The sequence below is a fragment of the Mobula birostris genome, chromosome 12, assembly GCF_030028105.1.
Source record: "Mobula birostris isolate sMobBir1 chromosome 12, sMobBir1.hap1, whole genome shotgun sequence".
Taxonomy (NCBI): Eukaryota; Metazoa; Chordata; class Chondrichthyes; order Myliobatiformes; family Myliobatidae; genus Mobula; species Mobula birostris.
Window position 1 is genome coordinate 16,447,296 of NC_092381.1, and position 22,923 is coordinate 16,470,218.

At 43.6% G+C, this 22,923-nt stretch overlaps 1 protein-coding gene across 1 annotated transcript in view; it reads right to left on the reverse strand.

Moving 5' to 3' along the window:
• The window catches only part of LOC140206261 (calcium-activated chloride channel regulator 1-like), a 47,370-nt gene that overhangs the window by 20,428 nt on the left and 4,019 nt on the right, over window positions 1–22,923 (reverse strand). Inside the window, exons 3-5 of the mRNA XM_072274588.1 lie at window positions 16,987–17,137; window positions 10,823–10,931; window positions 7,038–7,203 (exon numbers count right to left, since the gene is read on the reverse strand). Coding sequence (XP_072130689.1) covers window positions 7,038–7,203; window positions 10,823–10,931; window positions 16,987–17,137 — 426 coding nt within the window. The remainder of the gene's footprint in view (window positions 1–7,037; window positions 7,204–10,822; window positions 10,932–16,986; window positions 17,138–22,923) is intronic.

The following is a 22,923-nucleotide window of genomic DNA, read 5'->3' on the forward strand; positions in this document are numbered from 1 at the left end:
GTATAATGTGTTAAACAGATGAGTAGCTGAAAGGAAGTCCTTATCCAGAAGGTTACAACTGATTTCAAAGACTTATTTCAAAGACCAGCCGAGGATTATTCCCATTTTAGACCTGATAGTTACTCTTCAATCAACATCACAAACAACAGGTCACCTGGTTAAAGACTGAAATGTGCCCTTTGACCTTTCCTGTCCACACAGGGATCTTTGCCCTTTTACACTGATCCCATTTTCCCTTGTCTGAACCATATTTTATTTGCCTTTCTTTCAGTGTCTAGCATTGAGTGTATTTAAGGTGGAGGCTGATAGGTATTTAATTAGTAAGGGCATCAAAGCTTATCGGGAGAAGGCATGTGAATAGGGTTGAAAGGGAAAATTAATCAGCCATGATCAAATGGCAGAGCAGACTTGATGGGCTAAATGACCTAACTCTGCTCCTATGTCTTATAGTCTTATGGTCTTATCAGATTTCCCAAAATGTTCAGGAGTGTGAGTCAGGGAATATCCTCTTGGGATGCGATAGATGCTGCTGTTAGGGGTTCTGACCTACCCTGTTCAGTTTGAAATGTTAATTATTAGTCCATGGCTGGATGATAATCAGGAGTGCTTTGATGGCTGATAGATAGAGTCACGTTGAACATTGCCATTCAGAGAGGAGAGGTTGGGGCATTTGAGGTCTGATGTACATAAAACTGGCCCAGATAGGAGGCTGGATTACTCTGAGCTGGATCTGAAGAGCTTGGGAGCAGCTTCGGGCTCGGCAGAGAAATCTGGGCCAAGAGCCCTTCACAGTAGCTGAGTCCTAGCGTGAGGTACAAACCACTGTTTAGACATCGTAAACATCAGATGACAGGCAATTTCGTTCACTCTCTGTGATGGTCATTCCTCTCTCCATGACATTGAGGCTATGAAGACTGCTCTGGCTGCTATGCTAATATGATGAGCTGCTAAGCGAGGCTTCGGGCCTACTTCGGGCTGCTCCGGTGTTTGGATCTGAGGACTCAATTTGGTTTGGAATGTTGCTTCAATTGTTTGCATGATTTGTACTTTTTCCTCTTGTGCTAAAGGCGGTAGTCTTTAATTTTACTTTTTCTTTAATTGGGTTCTTTCAGGTTTTTTTGCTTTGTGGCTCCCTGTAGGCAAACAAATCTCAAGGTTGTATAATATATACATCCTTTGATAATAAATTTACTTTGAATCTTTGAAATTTTGAATCATCAGCAATAAACAGGAGGATTCCCCCCTCCTTCTTTCTTTCTCCCTAGGCCTCCCGTCCCATGATCCTCTCATATCCCTTTTGCCAATCAACTTTCCAGCTCTTAGCTCCATTCCTCCCCCTCCTGTCTTCTCCTATCATTTCAGATCTCCCCCTCCCTCTCCCACTTTCAAATCTCTTACTAGCTCTTCCTTCAGTTAGTCCTGATGAAGGGTCTCGGCCCGAAACGTCGATTGTACCTCTTCCTAGAGATGCTGCCTGGCCTACTGCGTTCACCAGCAATTTTTATGTGTGTCGCTTGAAATTCCAGCATCTGCAGATTTCCTTGTGTTTGCACTAGCAAATTTCTGACTGGTTACATCACCACCTGGTATGGAGGTACCAATGCACAGGATTGGAGAAAAGTGCAGAGAGTTAAGGGCTCAGCCAGCTCCATCCTGGGCACTAGCCTCCTCACCAGTACAGGAAGTCCAGGTACCACCTCTAGAGAGCCACCTCACATGCGAAGTGTTAATTCCAGACCAAACTTGAATCACAGAGGGATGCTCGACAGATGTGGAAGGGCTTGAATGCTATCACCTTCTACAAAGTAAAACCCAACGACATATGTGACAAAAAAGGACTTTTTTTCCAGATGAGAGTACATTTTATGTTCACTATGTGTGACAGAACATGGAAGCATCTTCAACAACTTCCGCAGTCCTCGATGACCCTGTGATTTCAGTCTTTGAGGACGACATAAGAATTTCCTTAAGGAGGGTGAACCCACGGAGAGCATTTGGCCCAGGTGGTATACTTGGACAAGAACTGAAGACCTGTGCTAATCAACTGGCTGGAGTGTTTACTGATATCTTTAACCTCTCACTATGGAAGTCTGAGATACCCTCCTTTTTCAAGCAGGCTTCAATTTTACTGATGCTAAGAAGAACACAGCAACCTGTCTCAATGACTATTGTCCAGTACGTCCACTGTGATGGAGTGCTTTGAGAGGTTGATGAAGCACGTCAACTCCTGCCTGAGAAACAGCTTGGATCCACCCCAATTTGTTTACTGTCACAACAGGGCCGGAGCAGATGCCATTTCATGGGCACTGCATTTAACCCTGGAACATCTGGATGGTGAAGGTGCATACACCAGGATGCTCTCCATTGACCAGAGCTCTGCAGTCAACATTATCTCCCCTTCAAAGCTAATCAATAAGCTCCAAGACCTTTGCCTCAATGCTTTTTTGAGCAACTGGATCCTTGATTTCCTCACTTGCAGATTTCAGTCCATTGGTCATAACACCACTTCCACATTCACCATGAGCACAAGTGTACCACAGAGTTTGTGCTTACCCCTTGCTCTACTCACTTTATACTTATGACTGTGAGGCTAAGTACAGCTCCAATGCCATATTAAGTTTGCTGACAACACCACTGCTGTTGGCCAAATCAAAGGTGGTGACAAATCAGAATATAAGAGGGAGATTGAAATTTTGGATGAATAGTGGTGCCACAACAACAAACACTCACACAACATCAGCAAAACCGAAGAGTTGGTTATTGAATACAGGAGGAGGAAACCTGAGGTCTATGAGCCAGTCATCATCAGGGAATCAGTAGTGGAGAGGGTCAGTAACTTTAAATTGATTGGCGTTATCATTTCAGAGGATCTGCCCTGAGTTCAGCACATAACTGTCATTACAAAGGAGGCACAGCAGCACCTTGGCTTTCCTTGAAGTTTGTGAAGATCCAGCATGTCATAGAAACATAGAACATAGAAAACCTACAGCACAATACAGGCCCTTCGGCCCACAAAGCTGTGCCGAACATGTCCCTACCTTAGCACTACCTAGGCTGACCCATAGCTCTCTATTTTTCTAAGCTCCATGTACCCATCGAGGGGTCTCTTAAAAGACCCTATCGTTTCCACCTCCACCACTGTCACCAGCAGCCCATTCCATGCACTCACCACTCTGTGTAAAAAACTTACCCCTAACATCTCCTCTGTACCTGCTTCCAAGCACCTTAAAACCATGTCCTCTCGTGCTAGCCATTTCAGCCCTGGGAAAAAGCCTCTGACTATCCACAAGTTCAATGCCTCTCATTATTTTGTACACCTCTATCAGGTCACCCCTCATCCTCAGTCGCTCCAAGGAGAAAAGGCTGAGTTCCCTCAGTCTATTCTCATAAGGCATGCTCCCCAATCCGGGCAACTTCCTTATAAATCTCCTCTGCACCCTTTCTATGGTTTCCACGTCCTTCCTGTAGTGAGGCGACCAGATTTGAGCACAGTACTCCAAGTGGGGTCTGACCAGGGTCCTATAGAGCTGCAACATAACCTCTCGGCTCTTAAACTCAATCCCATGCTTGATGAAGGCCAATGCACCATATGCATAGCAGCTTCGAGTGTCCAAAGGACTTGGACCCCAAGATCCCTCTGATCTTCCACACTGCAAAGAGTCTTGCCATCAATACTATATTCTGCCATCATATTTGACCCACCAAAATGAACTACTTCACACTTATATGGGTTGAACTCCATCTGCCACTTCTCAGCCCAGTTTTGCATCCTATCAATGTCCCGTTGCAACCTCTGTCAGCCCTCCATGCAGAATATGACCCATCTACAGCCACTCTTTGCCTTCAGTGGGCAAGCCAATCCTGGATCCACAAAGCAAGGTCCCCTTGGATTCCATGCCTCCTTACTTTCTCAATAAGGCTTGCATGGGGTACCTTATCAAATGCCTTGTTGAAATCCCTATCCACCACATCTACTGCTCTACCTTCATCAATGTGTTTAGTCACATCCTCAACAAATTCAATCAGGCTCGTAAGGCATGACCTGCCTTTGACAAAGCCATGCTGACTATTCCTAATCCTATTACGCCTCTCCAAATATGCATAAATCCTGCCTCTCTAGATCTTCTCCATCAACTTACCGACCACTGAAGTAAGATTCACTGGTCTATAATTTCATGAGCTATCCCTACTCCCCTTCTTGAATAAGAGAACAACATCTGCATCCCTCCAATCCTCCGGAACCTCTTTTGTCCTCATTGATGATGCAAAGATCATCACCAGAGGCTCAGCAATCTCCTCCCTCACTTCCTACAGTAGCCTAGGGTACATCCTATACATTCCCAGTGACTTATCCAACTTGATGCATTCCAAAAGCTCCAGCAAATCCTCTTCCTTAATATCTACATGCTCAAGCTTTTCAGTCTGCTGCAAGTCATCCCTACAATCACCAAGATCCTTTTCCGTAGTGAATACTGAAGCAAAGTTGATCGGTGGGAGGAGAAGATGGCGACGTGACACAGCTTGCAGCGGCCACTCCAGTGGTGATGTCTGTTATTTGTCAAGTAGAGTGCTGTGCACAATCCTGATTTGATGGAGAGGGATGTGAGAGCACGGAGGAACATCTGGTGAAACTTCTGAAATGCCTGCTTCACTGCTGCTGATACTGTGTGGTCCAGGATCTCTGGAGGAGAAGGCCCCGAGTCCTCAGCTTTGCTAGTTGCTCGGCGGGCAGGGTCGAAGCTCTCAGCAGAGGATGGTGCTCGGAGAGGCTGTGTCAGAGGGGCTGGCTGAAGGCTCGAAGTTTTCAGACGGACTCAGAGTCCGCTGCGGTCGGGTGCTTCCAATGATGCTTGGAGGTTCAAGGCAGGGAGAGTTTATCCCTTCTGCCGCCTGCGTGAGATGATGGGTCCATCGGGACTTTGAGACCATTTTTACCGGGCCCATGGTCTGCTCTTTATCAAATTATGGTATTGCTTTGCGCTGTTGTAACTATATGTTATAATTATGTGGTTTTGTCAGTTTTAGTCTTGGTTTGTCCTGTGTTTTCTTGTGATATCATTCTGGAGGAACATTTTATCATTTTTTAATGCATGCATTTCTAAATGACAATAAACGAGGACTGAGTGTCCTCATAATCTAAGTACATAAAACTTTAATAAACTTCTCTAGATGGACAGTGGACGGTATACTGACTGGTTGCATCATGGTGTAGTATAGAAACACCAATGCCCTTGAATGGAAAGGCCTACAAAAATAGTGGGTCCAGCCCTGTCCATCTCAGGTAAAATCCTCCACACCATTGAGCACATCTACAAGGAGCACTGTCGCAGGAAAGCAGCATCCACAATCAAGAATCCCCACCATCCAGGCCCTGCTCCCTTCATGTCGTAGCCATCAAGTAGGAGATGTAAGAACCGTAAGTCCCACAACAACAGGTCCAAGAACAGTTATTCCCTTCAATCATGAATCTCCTAAAACAGAGTGAGTAATTTCACTCACTCAACACTGAACTGATTCCACAACCTATGGACTCACGTTTAAGGACTCTACAACTCATGTTCTCAATATTAATTAATTAATTTATTTATTTCTTGTTTTTTTTTTTACCTTTGCACAATTTGATGTCTTGTGCATATTGGTTGTCTGTCCATCTTTGCGTGTAGATTGTCATTGATACTATTGTGTTTCTTCGTATTTACTATGAATGCCCACAAGGAAAATCATCTGAGGGTGGTGACATGTAGGTATATTTTTAATAAGTCTACTTTGTCTTTGAACTCTGGATAGAGGACATCTTTAGAGAGCGGTCCCTCAAGATGTGACCCCCATCTTTAAGAACCCTCACAATCTGGAACATGCCCTCTTCTCATTATTACCATCCAGCTGGAGGCCCAGGAGCCTGAAGAACCACACTCAATGTTTCTGAATGTTTCATGAACTCATTAACACTACCTCACTATTTTGATCTTTTTTTTCTATATTTTAATATATTATATTATAATTTGTAGTATTTTTTATATATTGCAATGCACTGCTGCTGCAAAACAACAAATTTCATAGCATATGTCAGTGCTAACAGTCTCTGTCCTCAGCTCTGCCCTGTCCCACTTTTAAAATTGTGTCTCGTGACAAGATGCTGCTTATCGACATCAGAGCAGTGTCTAATTTAATCATCCCCCAGAAGCTGGTGAGTAAACTGTCCTCACAGGGTTTCAGCATTTCTCTGTAACTGGATCTTGGAGTTCTTGACACAAAGATCACAGACAGTCTGTGTTGGCAGCAACACCTCTAGCTCTATCACACTGAGCACTGGCGCCAACACCCACCCACGTGGCTGCATGCTCAACCCTCTGCTGTTCATGCTGCTAACTAATATTTACAGGAGCATCTTCGAGAGTACCGAGAAAAGATACATCACCATCTGGTATGGATTTGCAAGGCACTTCAACACAAGACCCTACAAAGGATTGTGAGGACTACTGAGATCATTGAGGTCTCTCTTCCACCCATCTGAGATACTTATCTGAAATGCTGTATACGCAGAGCTCTTAGCATTGTCAGGGATCCCTCCCACCTATCCCATCATCTCTCTGACCCCTACCGTCAGGCACAAATTAGGACAGCAACCGTTAGGATGGGGAACAGCTTCACCCCCCAGGCTGTAAGATGACTGAACTCCCTACTACCAACCAAGTCTCTTCACATATAACACCTCAGTAGCATTAGGCCACTTATACTGTATGTGACTTGTGTTGTAAATGCATTTTATGCCAGATGTCAATCACCTGGAATATATTTTGGTGTTTGTTAATTTATTTGTGGTAATATCACTTTGTGTGTTCTGTGTGGGCTATATGTAGTGTGTGGGTGAATGTGGAGGAATATGGTTCAGTTTAGTGAGGTATACATGTGTACAGTTCAGTGACAATAAACTTTAAATTGAAGCAATAAACCTGATTCTGAAGCAACTGAACTCAGGCTGGCCTGGGATATTGCCTTGACAATGCCCTGCAGTGATCAACTGTAACTCTACTTACATTCTCCAATCCTTGATTATACATTATTGAAGATGATGTATCCTGGTTCTTCTCTGGATAAAATGTACAATATCCATCTGGCAATCCTGTCTTTTTATTAACGGTACAGTCTAAACAGTCACCGCTACTGCAATCTTTAATAACTCCTTTTATCACCTTTGAACACCTGAAAGACCAATGACAAAAATAAATCAGATTTGTTTTTGAGTGACATTTCCATAACTAACCATTGAGTAATTGTGTGCCAGCTTTATTAGAAGAGCCCGAGAATTGGACTTTCCCTCAGTTGGGAGGTATAAATCGAACACAGGAGAGCTCAGCACAGGAACAGGCACTTCAGCCCACATTGTCACTGCCAAACATGATGCCAAATTAAACAAATCCCATCTGTCTGCACATGATCTCTACCCCCTTCATTGGCTGCATGTCCAAATGCCTCTCCAAACTCACTATTGTATCTGCTTCTACCAGTTTGCCAACAGAATATACCAGGCACCTACCATTCACTTCGTTAAAAACATCCTAATTCTCACATTTCCTGTGAACTTTCTCTTTCTAACATTAAAGCTATGCTCTGTTATTTGATATTTTCACCCTGGGGAAAAAAACTAACAATTTACGTTATCTATGCAACACACACACACACACAAAATGCTGGAGGAGCTCAGCAGGTCAGGCAGCATCTATGAAGGGATATAAACAGTCGACATTTTGGGCCAAGACCCTTAATGATATCCAATAAAGGTGTCCCTACTGCCATGATGAGGATAAACTCAGGTTGGAGGAGCAACACCTCATATACTGTCTGGGTAGTCTCCAGCCCCTTGGTATGAACATAGAATTCTCCAACTTCCAGTAGTTTCTTCCCCCTCCCTTCCCCCATCCCAGTTTAACTCTGCCCCTGTCTCCAGCTGCCTTTCACCTCCCTCATGGTTCCACCTCCTTCTACTACCCATTGTGCTTTCCCCTATTCCTTCTTCACCTATCCTGCCTATGCTGAGTTCCTCCAGTATGTTGTGAGTGTTGTTTTGTCCCATAAGACCATGAGGTGATAAGACCTTAAAACCTTGGAACAGAATTAGGCCTATGGCCTATCAAGTCTGCTCCAGTTTTCTAATCTGTCTGATTTATTATCCCTCTCAACCCCATTCTCCTACCTTCTCCCCATAACTTTTGATGTTCCTACTGATCAAGAACCTATTAACTTACTATTTAAACATACCCAATGACTTCGCCTTCACAGATGCCTGTGGCAACAAATTCCACAGATTCACCATCCTTTGGCTAAAGAAATTGCGATTCCTCTCTGTCCTAAAGGGACATTCTAATTTCATGTTTTTGAATCAAAAATCTATCAATCTCCATTTAAATATTCCCAATGATTTGGCCTCCACAGCTGTCTGTGGCAATTAAGGCCTGAAACATAAACTATTTATTTTCCTCCACAGATGCTACCTAACCTTTTTAGATCCTCCAGCATCTTGTGCGTGTCCAGACTTCCAGCATCTGCAGGATATCTTGTGTAACCTATCTATGCAGCTTATAGTTTTATAAACTTTCATCTGGTCAACTCCAGAAAAAAAAAATCACAAGTTTTCCAGCCTACACGTTTAGCTGATTTGGGCAACGACCTGATTAACTTCTTCAACACTCTCTCCAAATCCTCCACACCCTTCCTTAAATGTGATGACCAGAACTGCACACAGTATTCCCAATGTGACCTAACCAAGCATTTATACAGCTAGAACATGACTTCCCACTTAGTAAAAGGTAGAACCGTTCAAGGACAAAGAAGAGAGATTATGCTAGGAGCCAGAGGAATTTGGGAAGGTACTAAATGAATATTATGATAGTATCCAGCATGGAGAATAACATGGAAGACCGTGAGATCAGTGCAAGGCATGTTAGTATTAAGAGAAGGTTGATGTCAAGATGCACGACGTGTTAGGTCTCTTAAAGAACATTAAGCTGGATAAATCCCCAGGGATGAAATCTAACCTGGACTATTGACAGAGGCAAGAAAGGAGATTGCTGTATCCTTAGTGGAGATCTTGTCCAAGTAATTTATATAGATCATAAATGATGAACGCCCCAACACTGATCCCTGCAGAACACCTCTAATCACAGACTTCCAATCAGTGGAACTTGTGGTCCATGTAGACAGAATTTATTGTCCTACCATCATCAGTCCTATGTGCCTTAACCTTTTGGATCAGCCTACCATGAAACTCCAGAGCAACATCTGCAGAATCTCTTGTGTTGCTGATGTACTAAAATCCATGCTGACAACATTCCCTGGGCCACCCTCATCAATCACCTTTGCCACCTCCTCAAAGAACTTAGCCAATTTCATAAGACATGGCCTGCCCTGAACAAATTCATGCAGACTATCCAAATAAATCCTCATTTTCCAATAGGAATAAATCCTATACCTAAGAATTCTCTCCAATAGCTTGCCCTACATTGATGTGAGACTCACCTGCCTGTACTTTGCCAGATCACTGATTGCTATTCATAAGCAAAGACTCAACAATGACTATTCTCCAGTTTTATAGGACATCACATATGGCTGGAAAGTATACAAACATCTTGTTCAAGGTCGCAGCATTCTCCTTTCTTGCCCCTGTTAATAATCCAGGATAGATCCCATCTCTGGGAATTTATCCACCTTAATGTTCCTCAAGAGACCTAACACCCCATGGTTCTTCATATCAACATGCTCTGAAATATTAACATACCTCGCTCTGATCTCACTGTCTTCCATGTCCTTTTCCTAACTGGTTACCAATGCAAAGTACTCATTTAGTACCACACCAGCTTCCTCTGGTTCTTGGCATAAAGGTTTTCCTTTGTCCTTGAATGGTCCTACCTTCTACATAGTATCCCTCTCTCTTTTACGGTATGCATATACAGTACAGACGTTCCTTCTGTTACATCAGGGACTAACTGTGTTGTAGGAAACTGGTTTGCAATCATTAATAAAAGCCTTATTAATGTGTGCACATCTACAATCCAATAGAAAGTTCTGGTCAATTTGTGCTCCACAGCTAGATACCTCAACACAGTCATAATTACAACATAAACACAAGAGATTCTGCTGATGCTGGAAATCCAAAGTAACACAAACATGCTGGACAAATACTTTATACTTTATTGTCGCCAAACAATTGGTACTAGAACGTACAATCATCACAGTGATATTTGATTCTGTGCTTCACACTCACTGGATTGCAAATATTAAATATTAAAGATATTAAAAATAGTTAAAATTAGTAAATACTAAAAATTTAAATTATAAATCATAAATAGAAAATAGAAAAATGGGAAGTAAAGTAGTGCAAAAAAAACGGTCAGGATCCGTTCAGCAGTCTTATCACATGAAGGGTTTCAGCCTGAAAAATCGACTGTTTATTTTTCTTCACAGATGCTGCCTGACCAACTGAGTTCCTCCCACATTATGTGTGAAGTAACATCAGTTAATATTCTAGTAATATTAATAGGTTGGGAAGAATTTCAACACCTTGGTTGTCAGTTGCTATCAAAATTAAGTGTTTCTTATCCATAAACCATTAAAAAACACAGATTAAATCTGCAATAAATTAACCAGTGCCAGAAATTCTCGAAAGGTCCATCAGCATTGTAGAGAAGGACACCTGGTTAACCGTGAAATTATATCAGCACTGGGATATGATAACTATTTAAAAAAATGATGCAAAATTAGCTGGGTTGGAGAAGGATGGAGGTAAATTGACTATGATATTCAAAAAAAAACTGAAGTTCCTCACCTTGTTGCCTCAATGATTCCATCACTAGATCTGTAAAAGGGCATCTTATCATCATATTCATTAAATACACCCCACTGGAGATGGGCCCATTCATGAACAAATGTTCGTTCTGTAGGAAAGGAAGTGTATTTTTTCAATGCAATAATTTTTTTTTAATTTTATTTTGAGATACTGCACAGTAACAGGCTTTTCTGACACAACTGTACCCATGCAACCAATTAACCTACTAACCCACACACCTTTCCTCCAAGAGGACCACAACCCTCTCACTGGGCTTTGAGGCTTGCATGCCTCAATGACCCAGAAAGCTATGCTGAATGGAGTCGGGGCTTCATGCTTTAGCTCTTGGTAGATTCACCCAGGCCAAGCAGGTCAGATTAAGAATGGTCCCAGTTTTGGGGGTTCAGCTCAGGGCTAACAACCCTGACTGGTAAAAAAAAAAAATTGTTACAGAAACATCTGACTGTGATAGTATTCCAGAGTCTCCACCTGGGATTTGTATGACTGACAATACTGAAAACCAAAAGGAAGCTACTGTCATGAAGAAGGAACCCCCGAACAATAACAGAAATGGAGGACGTTCATTGCTTCCTAAAACACCTGTGGCATAATAGGTAGTTAAAAAAAAATTAAACCACACATCTTTGGAATGTGGTAGGAAACCGCAGCACTGGAGGAAAACCATGCAGTCACGGGAAGAGCTACAAATTCTTTACAGACAGTGGCAGGATTTAGTAAGGGGTTAACATTAGCTTACTCTGAAATATGCTATCCTAAAGTTTGCTAACACTACGGTGCTAATCTGCTGGAAAAAGATCTCAAATAATTGTGTAAAAACTGAAAACCATTTCCACTCACTGTCAGTCTCATCCATTCTCTGATGATAAAGATAAAGATCAGCTTCATTTATCACCTGTACTTTGAAACATAGAGTGAAATGTGTCATTTTGCTTCATCTGAAGATGTGCTGGGGCAGCTCACATGTCTCACTGTGCTTCCAGCACCAATATAGCATGGCTACAACTCACTAACCCTGACCGTACTTCTTTGGAATGTGGAAGGAAATTGGAGAAGCAGAGGAAACCCATGCAGTCTTGGCAAGAATGTACAAACTCCCCACAGACAGCAGAAAAATTGAACCCGGTTCACTGGCATTACAATAGAGTGACATGCAGATTGTTAATAACACTTTTCACAATGTTTAGCTATTGGTATGATATTTCTCCTCTCTTATTTCTATAACATAGAAAAAGGACATTTTACCCGTTGTGTCTATGCCAGGTCTCAGATGAATACGATCAGTATTTCCCCATTCCCAATCCAATTCTCACATAATAAATATGTGACATGATTAAATATTCCCATTTCAGCTTGATACAGCTATAAAGCACAACTGCTTCCAAGGTCAGTACAGTCAACAAAGATGTCTTAATGCATTTAAACGAACTATCGCTGCTTAAAACTGATGGAAACAACACCGATTGTGGTTGGAAGCACCCACATAGGTTACCTCGGAGGAAGCGCGGATGCCGAGCGGGGTTACAAGTGCGCTTAAGGAAAAGGGGTTTTAAACCCCCTATACCAACTACCTTGCTGGCAAACATGCAGTCTCTGGTGAATAAAGTCGATGATCTCAGACCAAGGGTGCTGAATCAAGGGACATTAGGACCATGTGTGTCCTTTGTTCCAAGGAATCCTGGTTAACCCCTTCTGTACCGGATGCAATGATTCAGATCTACGGGTTTACTATTCACCGCCAGGATAGATCTATAGAGTCTCTCAAAAGCAGAGGTGGAGGAGTATGCCTCATGACCAACTCTTCTTGGTGCACAAATATATCAGTGCTGCCAGTTCTGCACAGCAGACCTGGAATATCTAGCGGTTAAGTGCCATCCTTTTTAGCTACCATGGGATTTCTCTGGGGTCATTTTGGTAGCAGTATGCATTCCACTTCAGGCCAATGTCAAGCAGGCTTTAGGTGATCTGAGCAATGGGATCAACATGCATGAACCAGTGGAATTCAATGCCTTCACCATCGTGTTGGGGGATTTTAACCAGGCCAGTCTGAAAAAAGTCACTAAGCAACTACCATCAACAGATCACTTGCAATACCAGAGGAAACAACACACTGGACCATTGCTACACCACCATCAAAAATGCCTATCATCCTATTCCACGCCCTCACTTCGGGAAGTCTGATCCCCTGGCTGTACCTCTACTCCCTGAGTATAGGCAGAGACTGAAGACTGCAGCACCAGCAGTGAGGACCAAGAAGATATGGACAAGGGAAGCACAGGAGCGCCTACAGGACTGCTTTGAATCGGTGGACTGGACTGTATTCAGGGATTCATCTTTGAACCTGTATGAGTATGCTGCAGTTGTTACTGACTTCATTAAAACCTGTGTGGATGAGCGTGTGCCTACAAAAACTTACTGTACATTCCCAAACCAAAAGCCATGGATGAACCAGGAGGTATCTCGTCTGCTGAAGGCGAGATCTGTGGCATTCAAGTCTGGCAACCCAGGCCTGTATCAGAAAACCAGGTATGATTTGTAGAGGGCTACTTCAAGGGTGAAGAGACTATTTTGAATGAGGTTGGAGGTGACATCGGATGCACAGCAACTCTGGCAGGGTTTGCAAGACATTTCTTCTTACAAAGTGAAACGCAATAGCATGAATGGCAGCGATGTTTCACTACCAGATGAACTCAACGCCGCCTATGCCCGCTTTGAAATGAAGAACACAAATGTAGCTGTGAAGATCTCTGATGAACCTGATGACCATGTGATCTCTGTCTCAGAGGCCGATGTTAGGCTGTCCTTAAAGAGAGTGAACCCTCGCAAGGCGGAAAATCCCGATGGAGTACCTGGAAAGGCTCTGAAAACCTGTTCAAACCAACCAGCCAGAGTATTCAAGGACATTTTCAACTTCTCACTGCTATGGGCAGAAGTTCCCACTTGCTTCAAAAAGGCAACAATTATACCAGTGCCTAAGAAGAATAATGTGAGCTGCCTTAATGACTATTGCCCGGTAGCACTCACATCGACAGTGATGAAATGCTTTGAAAGGTTGGTCATGACTAAACTGAACTCCTGCCTCAGCAAGGACCTGGACCCATTGCAATTTGCCTTTCACCACAATAAGTCAATGGCAGATGCAATCTCAATGGCTCTCCACACGGCTTTAGATCACCTGGACAATACAAACACCTATGTCAGGATGCTGTTCTTCGACTATAGCTCAGCATTTAATACCATCATTCCCACAAACTTGATTAAGAAATTGCAGATCATGAGCCTCTGTACCTCCCTCTGCAATTGGATCCTCAACTTCCTAACTAGAAGACCACAATCTGTGTGGATTAGTGATAGCATCTCCTCCTTGCTGATGGTCAACACTGGCGCACCTCAGGGGTGTGTGCTTAGCCCACTAATCTACTCTCTAAATACACATGACTGGGTGGCTAGGCATAGCTCAAATACCATCTATAAATTTGTTGATGATACAACCATTGTTGGTAGAGTCTTAGGTGGTGATGAGAGGGCATACAGGAGTGATGTATACCAACTAGTGGACTGTTGCCACAGCAACAACCTGGCACTCTACATCAGTAAGATGAAAGAGCTGATTGTGGACTTCAGGAAGGGTAAAATGAAGGAACACATACCAATCCTCATAGAAGGATCTGAAGTGGAGAGAGTGAGAAGTTTCAAGTTCCTGGGAGTCAAGATCTCTGAGGATCTAACCTGGTCCCAACATATTGATGTAGTTATAAAGAAGGCAAGACAGCAGCTATACTTCATTAGGAATTTGAAGAGATTTGCCATGTCAACAAATACACTCAAATACTTCTATAGTTGTACCCATGTAGAGCATTCTGACAGGCTGAATCATTGTCTGGTATGGAGGGGGCTACTGCACAGGACCGAAAGCAGCAGCAGAGGGTTGTAAATCTAGTCAGGTTCATTTTGGAACTAGCCTACAAAGTACCCAGGACATCTTCAGGGAGCAGTGTTTCAGAAATGTAGCGTCCATTATTAAGGACCTCCAGCACCCAGGGTATGCCCTTCTCTCACTTTTAACATCAGGTAGGAGGTACAGAAGCCTGAAGGCACACACTCAGTGATTCAGGAACAGCTTCTTCCCCTCTGCCAAACGATTCCTAAACGGACATTGAATGCTTGGACACTACCTCACTTTTTTACATATACAGTATTTCTGTTTTTTGCACATTTTTAAAATCTATTCAATATACACATACTGTAATTGATTTATTATTATTATTGTTATTTTTTTTTTTTCTCTCTTCTATATTATGCATTGCATTGAACTGCTGCTGCTAAGTTAACAAATTTCATGCCACATGCCGGTGATAATAAACCTGATTCTGATTCTGACATAAGACCATAAGATATTGGAGCAGAAGTAGGCATTTGGCTCGACAAGTCTGCTCCGCCATCCAATTATGGGCCGATCCAGTTCTTCCAGTCATCCCCACTCCCCAGCTTTCATCCCATACCCTTTTGATGCCCTGGCTAATCAAGAACCTATCTATCTATGCCTTAATACACCCAGTCACTTGGCCTCCACTGCTGCTCGTGGCAACAAATTTCACAGATTTATCACCCACTGACTAAAGTAATTTCTCCGCATCTCAGTTCCAAAATGACGTCCTTTAACCCTGAAGTCGTGCCCTCTTGTCCTAGAATCCTCTGCCATGGGAAATAACTTTGCCATATCTAATCTGTCCAGGCCTTTCAACATTTGGAATGTTTCTATAAGATCCCCCCTCATTCTCCTGAACTCTAGGGAATACAGCCCAAGAGCTGCCAGACGTTTTTCATAAGGTAACCTTTTCATTCTTGGAATCATTTTTGCAAATCTTCTCTGAGCCCTCTCCAATGCCAGTATATCCTTTCGAAAATAAAGAGCCCAAAACTGCACACAAAACTGCAAAACCACTCCAAGTGTGGTCTCACGAATGTATTATAGAGCCTCAACATCACATCCCTGCTCTTATATTCTATACCTCTAGAAATGAATGCCAACATTGCATTCGCCTTCTTCACAACTGACTCAACCTGGAGGTTAACCTTTAGGGTATCCTGCACAAGGACTCCCAAGTTCCTTTACATCTCTGCATTTTGAATTCTCTCCCCATCTAACTAATAGTTTGCCCATTTATTTCTTCCACTAAAATGCATAACAATGCTCTTTCCAACATTGTATTTCATTTGCCACTTCTTTACCCATTCCCCTAAACTATCTAAGTCTCTCTGTAGGCTTTCTGTTTCCTCAACACTACCTGGTCCTCTACCTATCTTGGTATCATTGCTCTAACCTTACTCTCTGGGGTTGGAGGTGTGTGTGTGTGTGTGTGTGTGTGTGTGTGTGTGTGTGTGTGTGTGTGTGTGTGTGTGTGTGTGAAGTGAATGGGGTGGGAAGGGAGTTTGTTTCATTGTTGGTGCCTGGTGTATGTTGTCTCCGTGTTGTACTGCTGAACATAGTGGGTGAGCTTGCTATATTGGCCTCAGAATGTGTGGTGACACTTACAGTCTGCTTCCTGTACATCCTCAGATTGTGTTATTTGTTCATGCTAAAGACACATTTTTCTGTATGTTTCAATGTACATGTGGTTAAATAAAGAAATCTAAATCTAAGTCCCAACACTTACCTAGATTACTAACATTGGTCCCATTGCCCATTCATCTAGCTTGTACCTTATTAATGACCAGCAACTCCAGCATAATCCCCCCTCACACCCACCAAACAAAAGTGCAATTTCTGCATTGTAATGCTTTCATTTCCTGCCACTAAAAATCACATTTCTGAATGTTTAAATACTGCAGTGATATGTCTCATTTCTCTGAAGAGGAGATTTGGCCCAGTGAGACGTGCTGGCTCTCAGATTACCACCATTAGTATTTCCACATCCCTGATCCACTTTTCCATGTCCTAGTCAAGCCCCCGTCAACTCCACCCTTACTCTCCTGTCACCCACCTGAACAAAGGGTAGTTTATATGTTCTCACTTAACTTACCAACCGGCACAAGTTTTTCACCAGAACTTCTGACTTCCTGTACTTTTGCCAGGTTGTTATCACTGGAAGCCTAGATGCAGTTTCATCAGATTCAAAACATATGCTTCAAAGATGTTAACTTACCCTTTTTACCATAAACTTGTACCAGACTGTCATTTAGTAGGAAGTTCGGCGTAAGGTGAATGTAATGGCCCTTCTCCCCACATCCTCCATACTGCAGGGTGTATGGGGTGTCTCCATACAGAGGATTGGGTTCAGCAATGATCACATTTGCCTGTGAAATACAATTGTACTTTTCCACATTAAAACCCATGTAATAGTTGTAATCCATAGAACTGTGAGCCTAGAGTTATAATGTAAGAAATATGCATTGAATAGAATTTATAATAATATTTTCCAGATTTTTATTCATAATGCATTCATTATTTGACATTTGGACATCTCCGAAGACCAGGCCATAAGACCATAAGATACAGGAGTAATATTGAGGCATTTGGGCTATTGTGTCTGCTCCGCTATTCGAACATAGCGGATGTATTATCCCTCTGAATACCATTCTCCTGTCCACTCCCATAACTTTTGATGCTCTTAAGAATCAAGGACCTAACAACTCTGCTTTAAATATACCAATGTTTATTACCCTCCTTGAGCTGCCCTTGATAGGCAGTTGAAGTCTACTATCCTGAATCAGTGCCGTCTTTCTTTGTTCTGATGCATACCTGCAGACGGTGGTTTCCTTACCTGGCTGTTTTCCTTCTGCTACTTGATTGCTGTGCCATGCTTTGTTAAAATCGAAGTAGTCAAAGTAAAGTTAAAGTCAAAGTGAAATTTATTATCAGAGTACATGTCACCACTTACAGCCCTAAGATTCAGTTTCCTTGGGACACTTTGCAAACAATAACTGTAAGTAGAATCAATGAAAAACAAATTGTGCAAATGCAAATATAAATAAATAGCAATAAAGAGTATGAAATAAAATGAAATGAAAGACAATGAAATAGCAAGATAAAGAGTCCTTATAGTGAGACCATCAGTTGTGGGAACACCAGAAATAGAATGAGTGTTGTATTGTTCCGTTTTTGTTCAAGAACCTGATGGTTGAGGGGTAGTAACTGTTTGTGAACCTGGTGGTGTGAGTCCTGAGGCACTTGCACCTTCTACCTGATAGCATCAGCAAGAAAAGAACATGGCTGGGCGGTGAGGATTTTTGATACTGGATGCTAGTTTTCTACAGCAAAGTTTCATGTAGATGTGTTCAATGATTGGGAGCGGTTTACCAGTGATGTACTGGGTTGAATCCACTACATTTTGTACAATTTTCCACTAAACAGGATTGGTGTTCCCATACTAGACTGTAATGCAGCCAGTCAGCACACTTTCCAGCTCTTTAGGAAGTGCTCTTGGAGTAGCCAGGATTACAATCCATTTTGTAGACAATGCACAATGCAGATAATATGTTGTGGTAGTTAAGGGGATGAATGTTTAGGCTGATGGATGGGTTGCCTTGTCATGGTTGGTGTCAAGCTTCTCGGGGGTTGTTGGGGAACACTGACCCAGGCAAATAGAGAATGTTCACAAACACCAGAGATTCTGCTGATGCTGGAAATTCAGGCAACACCACAGCATCCTGGAGAAACTCAGCAGGTCAGGCAGCATCTAGGGAGAGGAATAAACAGTTGACTTTTCAGGCTGAGACCTTTCGCCAGGACTGGAAAGGAAGGGGGAAGATGTCAGTATAAAAAGTTGAGGAGAAGGGAAGAAGGATAGCTAGAAGGTGAGAGGTGAATCCAGGTGGTAGGAAAGGTAAAGGGCTGGAGAGGAAGGAGTCTGATATGGAAGGAGATTGGCCATAGGAGAAAAGGAAGGAGGAAGGGATAGAGAGGTGAGAAAATGTTAGAGGCCAGAGTGGTGAAGAGAAGAGGGTAGGGTGAGACATTTTTTTTTAAACTGGAAGGAGAAATCGATATTCATGATATCAAGTTGGCGGCTACCGAGATAGAATATAAGGTGTTGCTCCTCCACACTGAGGAACAAGAGGAGACCATGGATCAACATGTCAGAATGGGAACGGGAATTAGAATTAAAATATTTTGCTACCGAGCAGTTCCACATTTTTGTGGATAAAGTGGAGGTACCTGATGAAGCAGTCCCACAATTTACGATGGGCCTCACCAATGTAGAATAGACCTCAATGGGAGCACTGGACACAGAGATGACCCCAGCAAATTCACATGGGAAATATTGCCTCCCCTGGAAGGACTGGCTAGGGTTTGAATGCAAGTGAGGGAGGAGGTGAATGGGCATGTGTAGCATCTGATGAACATTTGGATTGCCATGGACCTGGTGTCAGTAAATGGGTTTGCTATAAATAGGTAGTTGATGGGGAGCCTGGACAAGCTTGTTTCTGAGTGTATACCTCTATGACTGATTTTGATATCACTGACTTAGGCAGTATTAAGAAAGTATCTTTTGTTTTGTCTAAGAGGGTATTTCATGTTTTGTAGTCCTAAACATTTTGAGAAATCTGATATAAAATACTTCAATTACTTCAATCAATCAATCAATTCCAAACGACGTTAGGGAGCTGGAGCAGGAGCTGGGTGACCTGCGGATCATTCGGGAGAATGAGGAGATTATAGATAGTAGCTACAGGGAGGTAGTTACGCAAAAGGAGCAGAGGACAGGAAATTGGGTCACTGTCAGGCGAGGGAAGGGGAAAGGGCAGGCAGAGCAGGGTTCTCCTGTGGCCATTCTCCTCAACAACAAGTATACCGCATTGGATACTGTTGGGGGGGATGACTTACCTGGGACAAGCTGCAGTAGCCGGATCTCTGGCACCGAGTCTGGCTCTGCAGTGCAGAAGGGAGGGTGGAAAAAGAGGAGAGCGGTAGTGATAGGGGACTCAATAGTTAGAGGTACAGATAGGAGGTTCTGTGGTCGTCACAGAGAATCCAGGATGGTTTTTTGCCTCCCGGGTGCCAGGGTCAAGGATGTCTCTGATCGATTGCATGACATTCTGAAGTGGGAGGGTGATCAGCCAGATGTCGTGGTGCACATTGGTACCAATGACATAGCAAGGAAGAGTGAGGAGGTCCTGGAGAGTAAGTATAGAGAGCTTGGTAGGAAGTTGAAAAGCAGGACCTCGAGGGTGGTAATCTCAGGATTGCTACTTGTGCTACGTGCCACTGAGGGTAGGAATAGGATGCTCTGGAGGATGAACAAGTGGCTGAGGAACTGGTGTAGGGGGCAGGGTTTCAGATTTCAGGATTATTGGGACTTCTTCTGGGGCAGGTGGGACCTGCACAAGAGAGATGGGTTATACTTGAACTACAGGGGGACCAATATCCTTTCAGGGAGGTTTGTTAGTGCTATTGAAGAGGCTTTAAACTAGATTTGCAGGGGGATGGGAACCAGAGTGCCAGAGCTGACAGTGTGGCTGAGGTGAAAATAAATGATGTTAAAAGTTCAAGCAAATCCGCTAATAGAAAGGTTGTGAGTGGTGGTAAGAATCTTCTGAGGTGTATATATTTCAATGCTAGGAGTATTGCGGGGAAGGCGGATGAGTTGAGGGCGTGGATTGACACGTGGAATTATGACATTATAGCAATTAGTGAAACTTGGCTACAGGAGGGGCAGGACTGGCAGCTTAATATTCCAGGGTTCCGATGTTTCAGATGTGATCGAGGCAGAGGAATGAAAGGTGGGGGAGTAGCATTGCTTGTTAGGGAAAATATTACAGCAGTACTCAGGCAGGACAGATTAGAGGGCTTGTCTACTGAGTCCTTATGGGTGGAGCTGAGAAACAGGAAACGTATGGCCACATTAGTGGGATTGTATTACAGACCACCCAATAGTCAACGAGAATTGGAACAGCAAATCTACAGAGAGATAGCAGGCAACTGCAGGAAACATAAAGTTGTGGTGGTAGGGGATTTTAATTTTCCATATATTGATTGGGACTCCCATACTGTTAGGGGTCTAGATGGTTTAGAGTTTGTAAAATGTGTTCAGGAAAGTTTTCTAAATCAATATATAGAGGGACCAACTAGAGGGGATGCAATATTGGATCTCCTGTTAGGAAACGAGTTAGGACAAGTGACAGAAGTCTGTGTAGGGGAGCACTTTGGTTCCAGTGATCATAACACCATTAGTTTCAACTTGATCATGGACAAGGATAGATCTGGTCCTAGGGTTGAGATTCTTAACTGGAAGAAGGCCAAGTTTGAAGAAATGAGAAAGGATCTAAAAAGCAACACACATCAAAGTTGCTGGTGAACGCAGCAGGCCAGGCAGCATCTCTAGGAAGAGGTGCAGTCGACGTTTCAGGCTGAGACCCTTCATCAGGACTAACTGAAGGAAGAGTGAGTAAGAGATTTGAAAGTTGGAGGGGGAGGGGGAGATCCAAAATGATAGGAGAAGACAGGAGGGGGAGGGATAGAGCCAAGAGCTGGACAGGTGATTGGCAAAAGGGGATACGAGAGGATCACGGGACAGGAGGTCTGGGAAGAAAGACAAGGGGGGGGGCGAAAACCAGAGGATGAGCAAGAGGTATATTCAGAGGGACAGAGGGAGAAAAAGGAGAGTGAGAGAAAGAATGTGTGTATAAAAATAAGTAACAGATGGGGTACGAGGGGGAGGTGGGGCCTTAGCGGAAGTTAGAGAAGTCGATGTTCATGCCATCAGGTTGGAGGCTACCCAGACGGAATATAAGGTGTTGTTCCTCCAACCTGAGTGTGGCTTCATCTTTACAGTAGAGGAGGCCGTGGATAGACATGTCAGAATGGGAATGGGATGTGGAATTAAAATGTGTGGCCACTGGGAGATCCTGCTTTCTCTGGCGGACAGAGCGTAGATGTTCAGCAAAGCGGTCTCCCAGTCTGCGTCGGGTCTCGCCAATATATAAAAGGCCACATCGGGAACACCGGACGCAGTATATCACCCCAGTCGACTCACAGGTGAAGTGTTGCCTCACCTGGAAGGACTGTTTGGGGCCCTGAATGGTGGTAAGGGAGGAAGTGTAAGGGCATGTGTAGCACTTGTTCCGCTTACACGGATAAGTGCCAGGAGGGAGATCAGTGGGGAGGGATGGGGGGGACGAACAGACAAGGGAGTTGTGTAGGGAGCGATCCCTGCGGAATGCAGAGAGAGGGGGGGAAGGAAAGATGTGCTTAGTGGTGGGACCCCGTTGGAGGTGGCGGAAGTTACGGAGAATAATATGTTGGACCCAGAGGCTGGTGGGATGGTAGGTGAGGACCAGGGGAACCCTATTCCTAGTGGGGTGGCGGGAGGATGGAGTGAGAGCAGATGTACGTGAAATGGGGGAGATGCATTTAAGAGCAGAGTTGATAGTGGAGGAAGGGAAGCCCCTTTCTTTAAAAAAGGAAGACATCTCCCTCGTCCTAGAATGAAAAGCCTCATCCTGAGAGCAGATGCAGCAGAGACGGAGGAATTGCGAGAAGGGGATGGCGTTTTTGCAAGAGACAGGGTGAGAAGAGGAATAGTCCAGATAGCTGTGAGAGTCAGTAGGCTTATAGTAGACATCAGTGGATAAGCTGTCTCCAGAGACAGAGACAGAAAGATCTAGAAAGGGGAGGGAGGTGTCGGAAATGGACCAGGTAAACTTGAGGGCAGGGTGAAAGTTGGAGGCAAAGTTAATAAAGTCAACGAGTTCTGCATGCGTGCAGGAAGCAGTGCCAATGCAGTCGTCGATGTAGCGAAGGAAAAGTGGGGGACAGATACCAGAATAGGCACGGAACATAGATTGTTCCACAAACCCAACAAAAAGGCAGGCATAGCTAGGACCCATACGGGTGCCCATAGCTACACCTTCAGTTTGGAGGAAGTGGGAGGAGCCAAAGGAGAAATTATTAAGAGTAAGGACTAATTCCGCTAGACGGAGCAGAGTAGTGGTAGAGGGGAACTGATTAGGTCTGGAATCCGAAAAGAAGCGTAGAGCTTTGAGACCTTCCTGATGGGGGATGGAAGTATATAAGGACTGGACATCCATGGTGAAAATAAAGCGTTGGGGGCCAGGGAACTTAAAATCATCGAAAAGTTTAA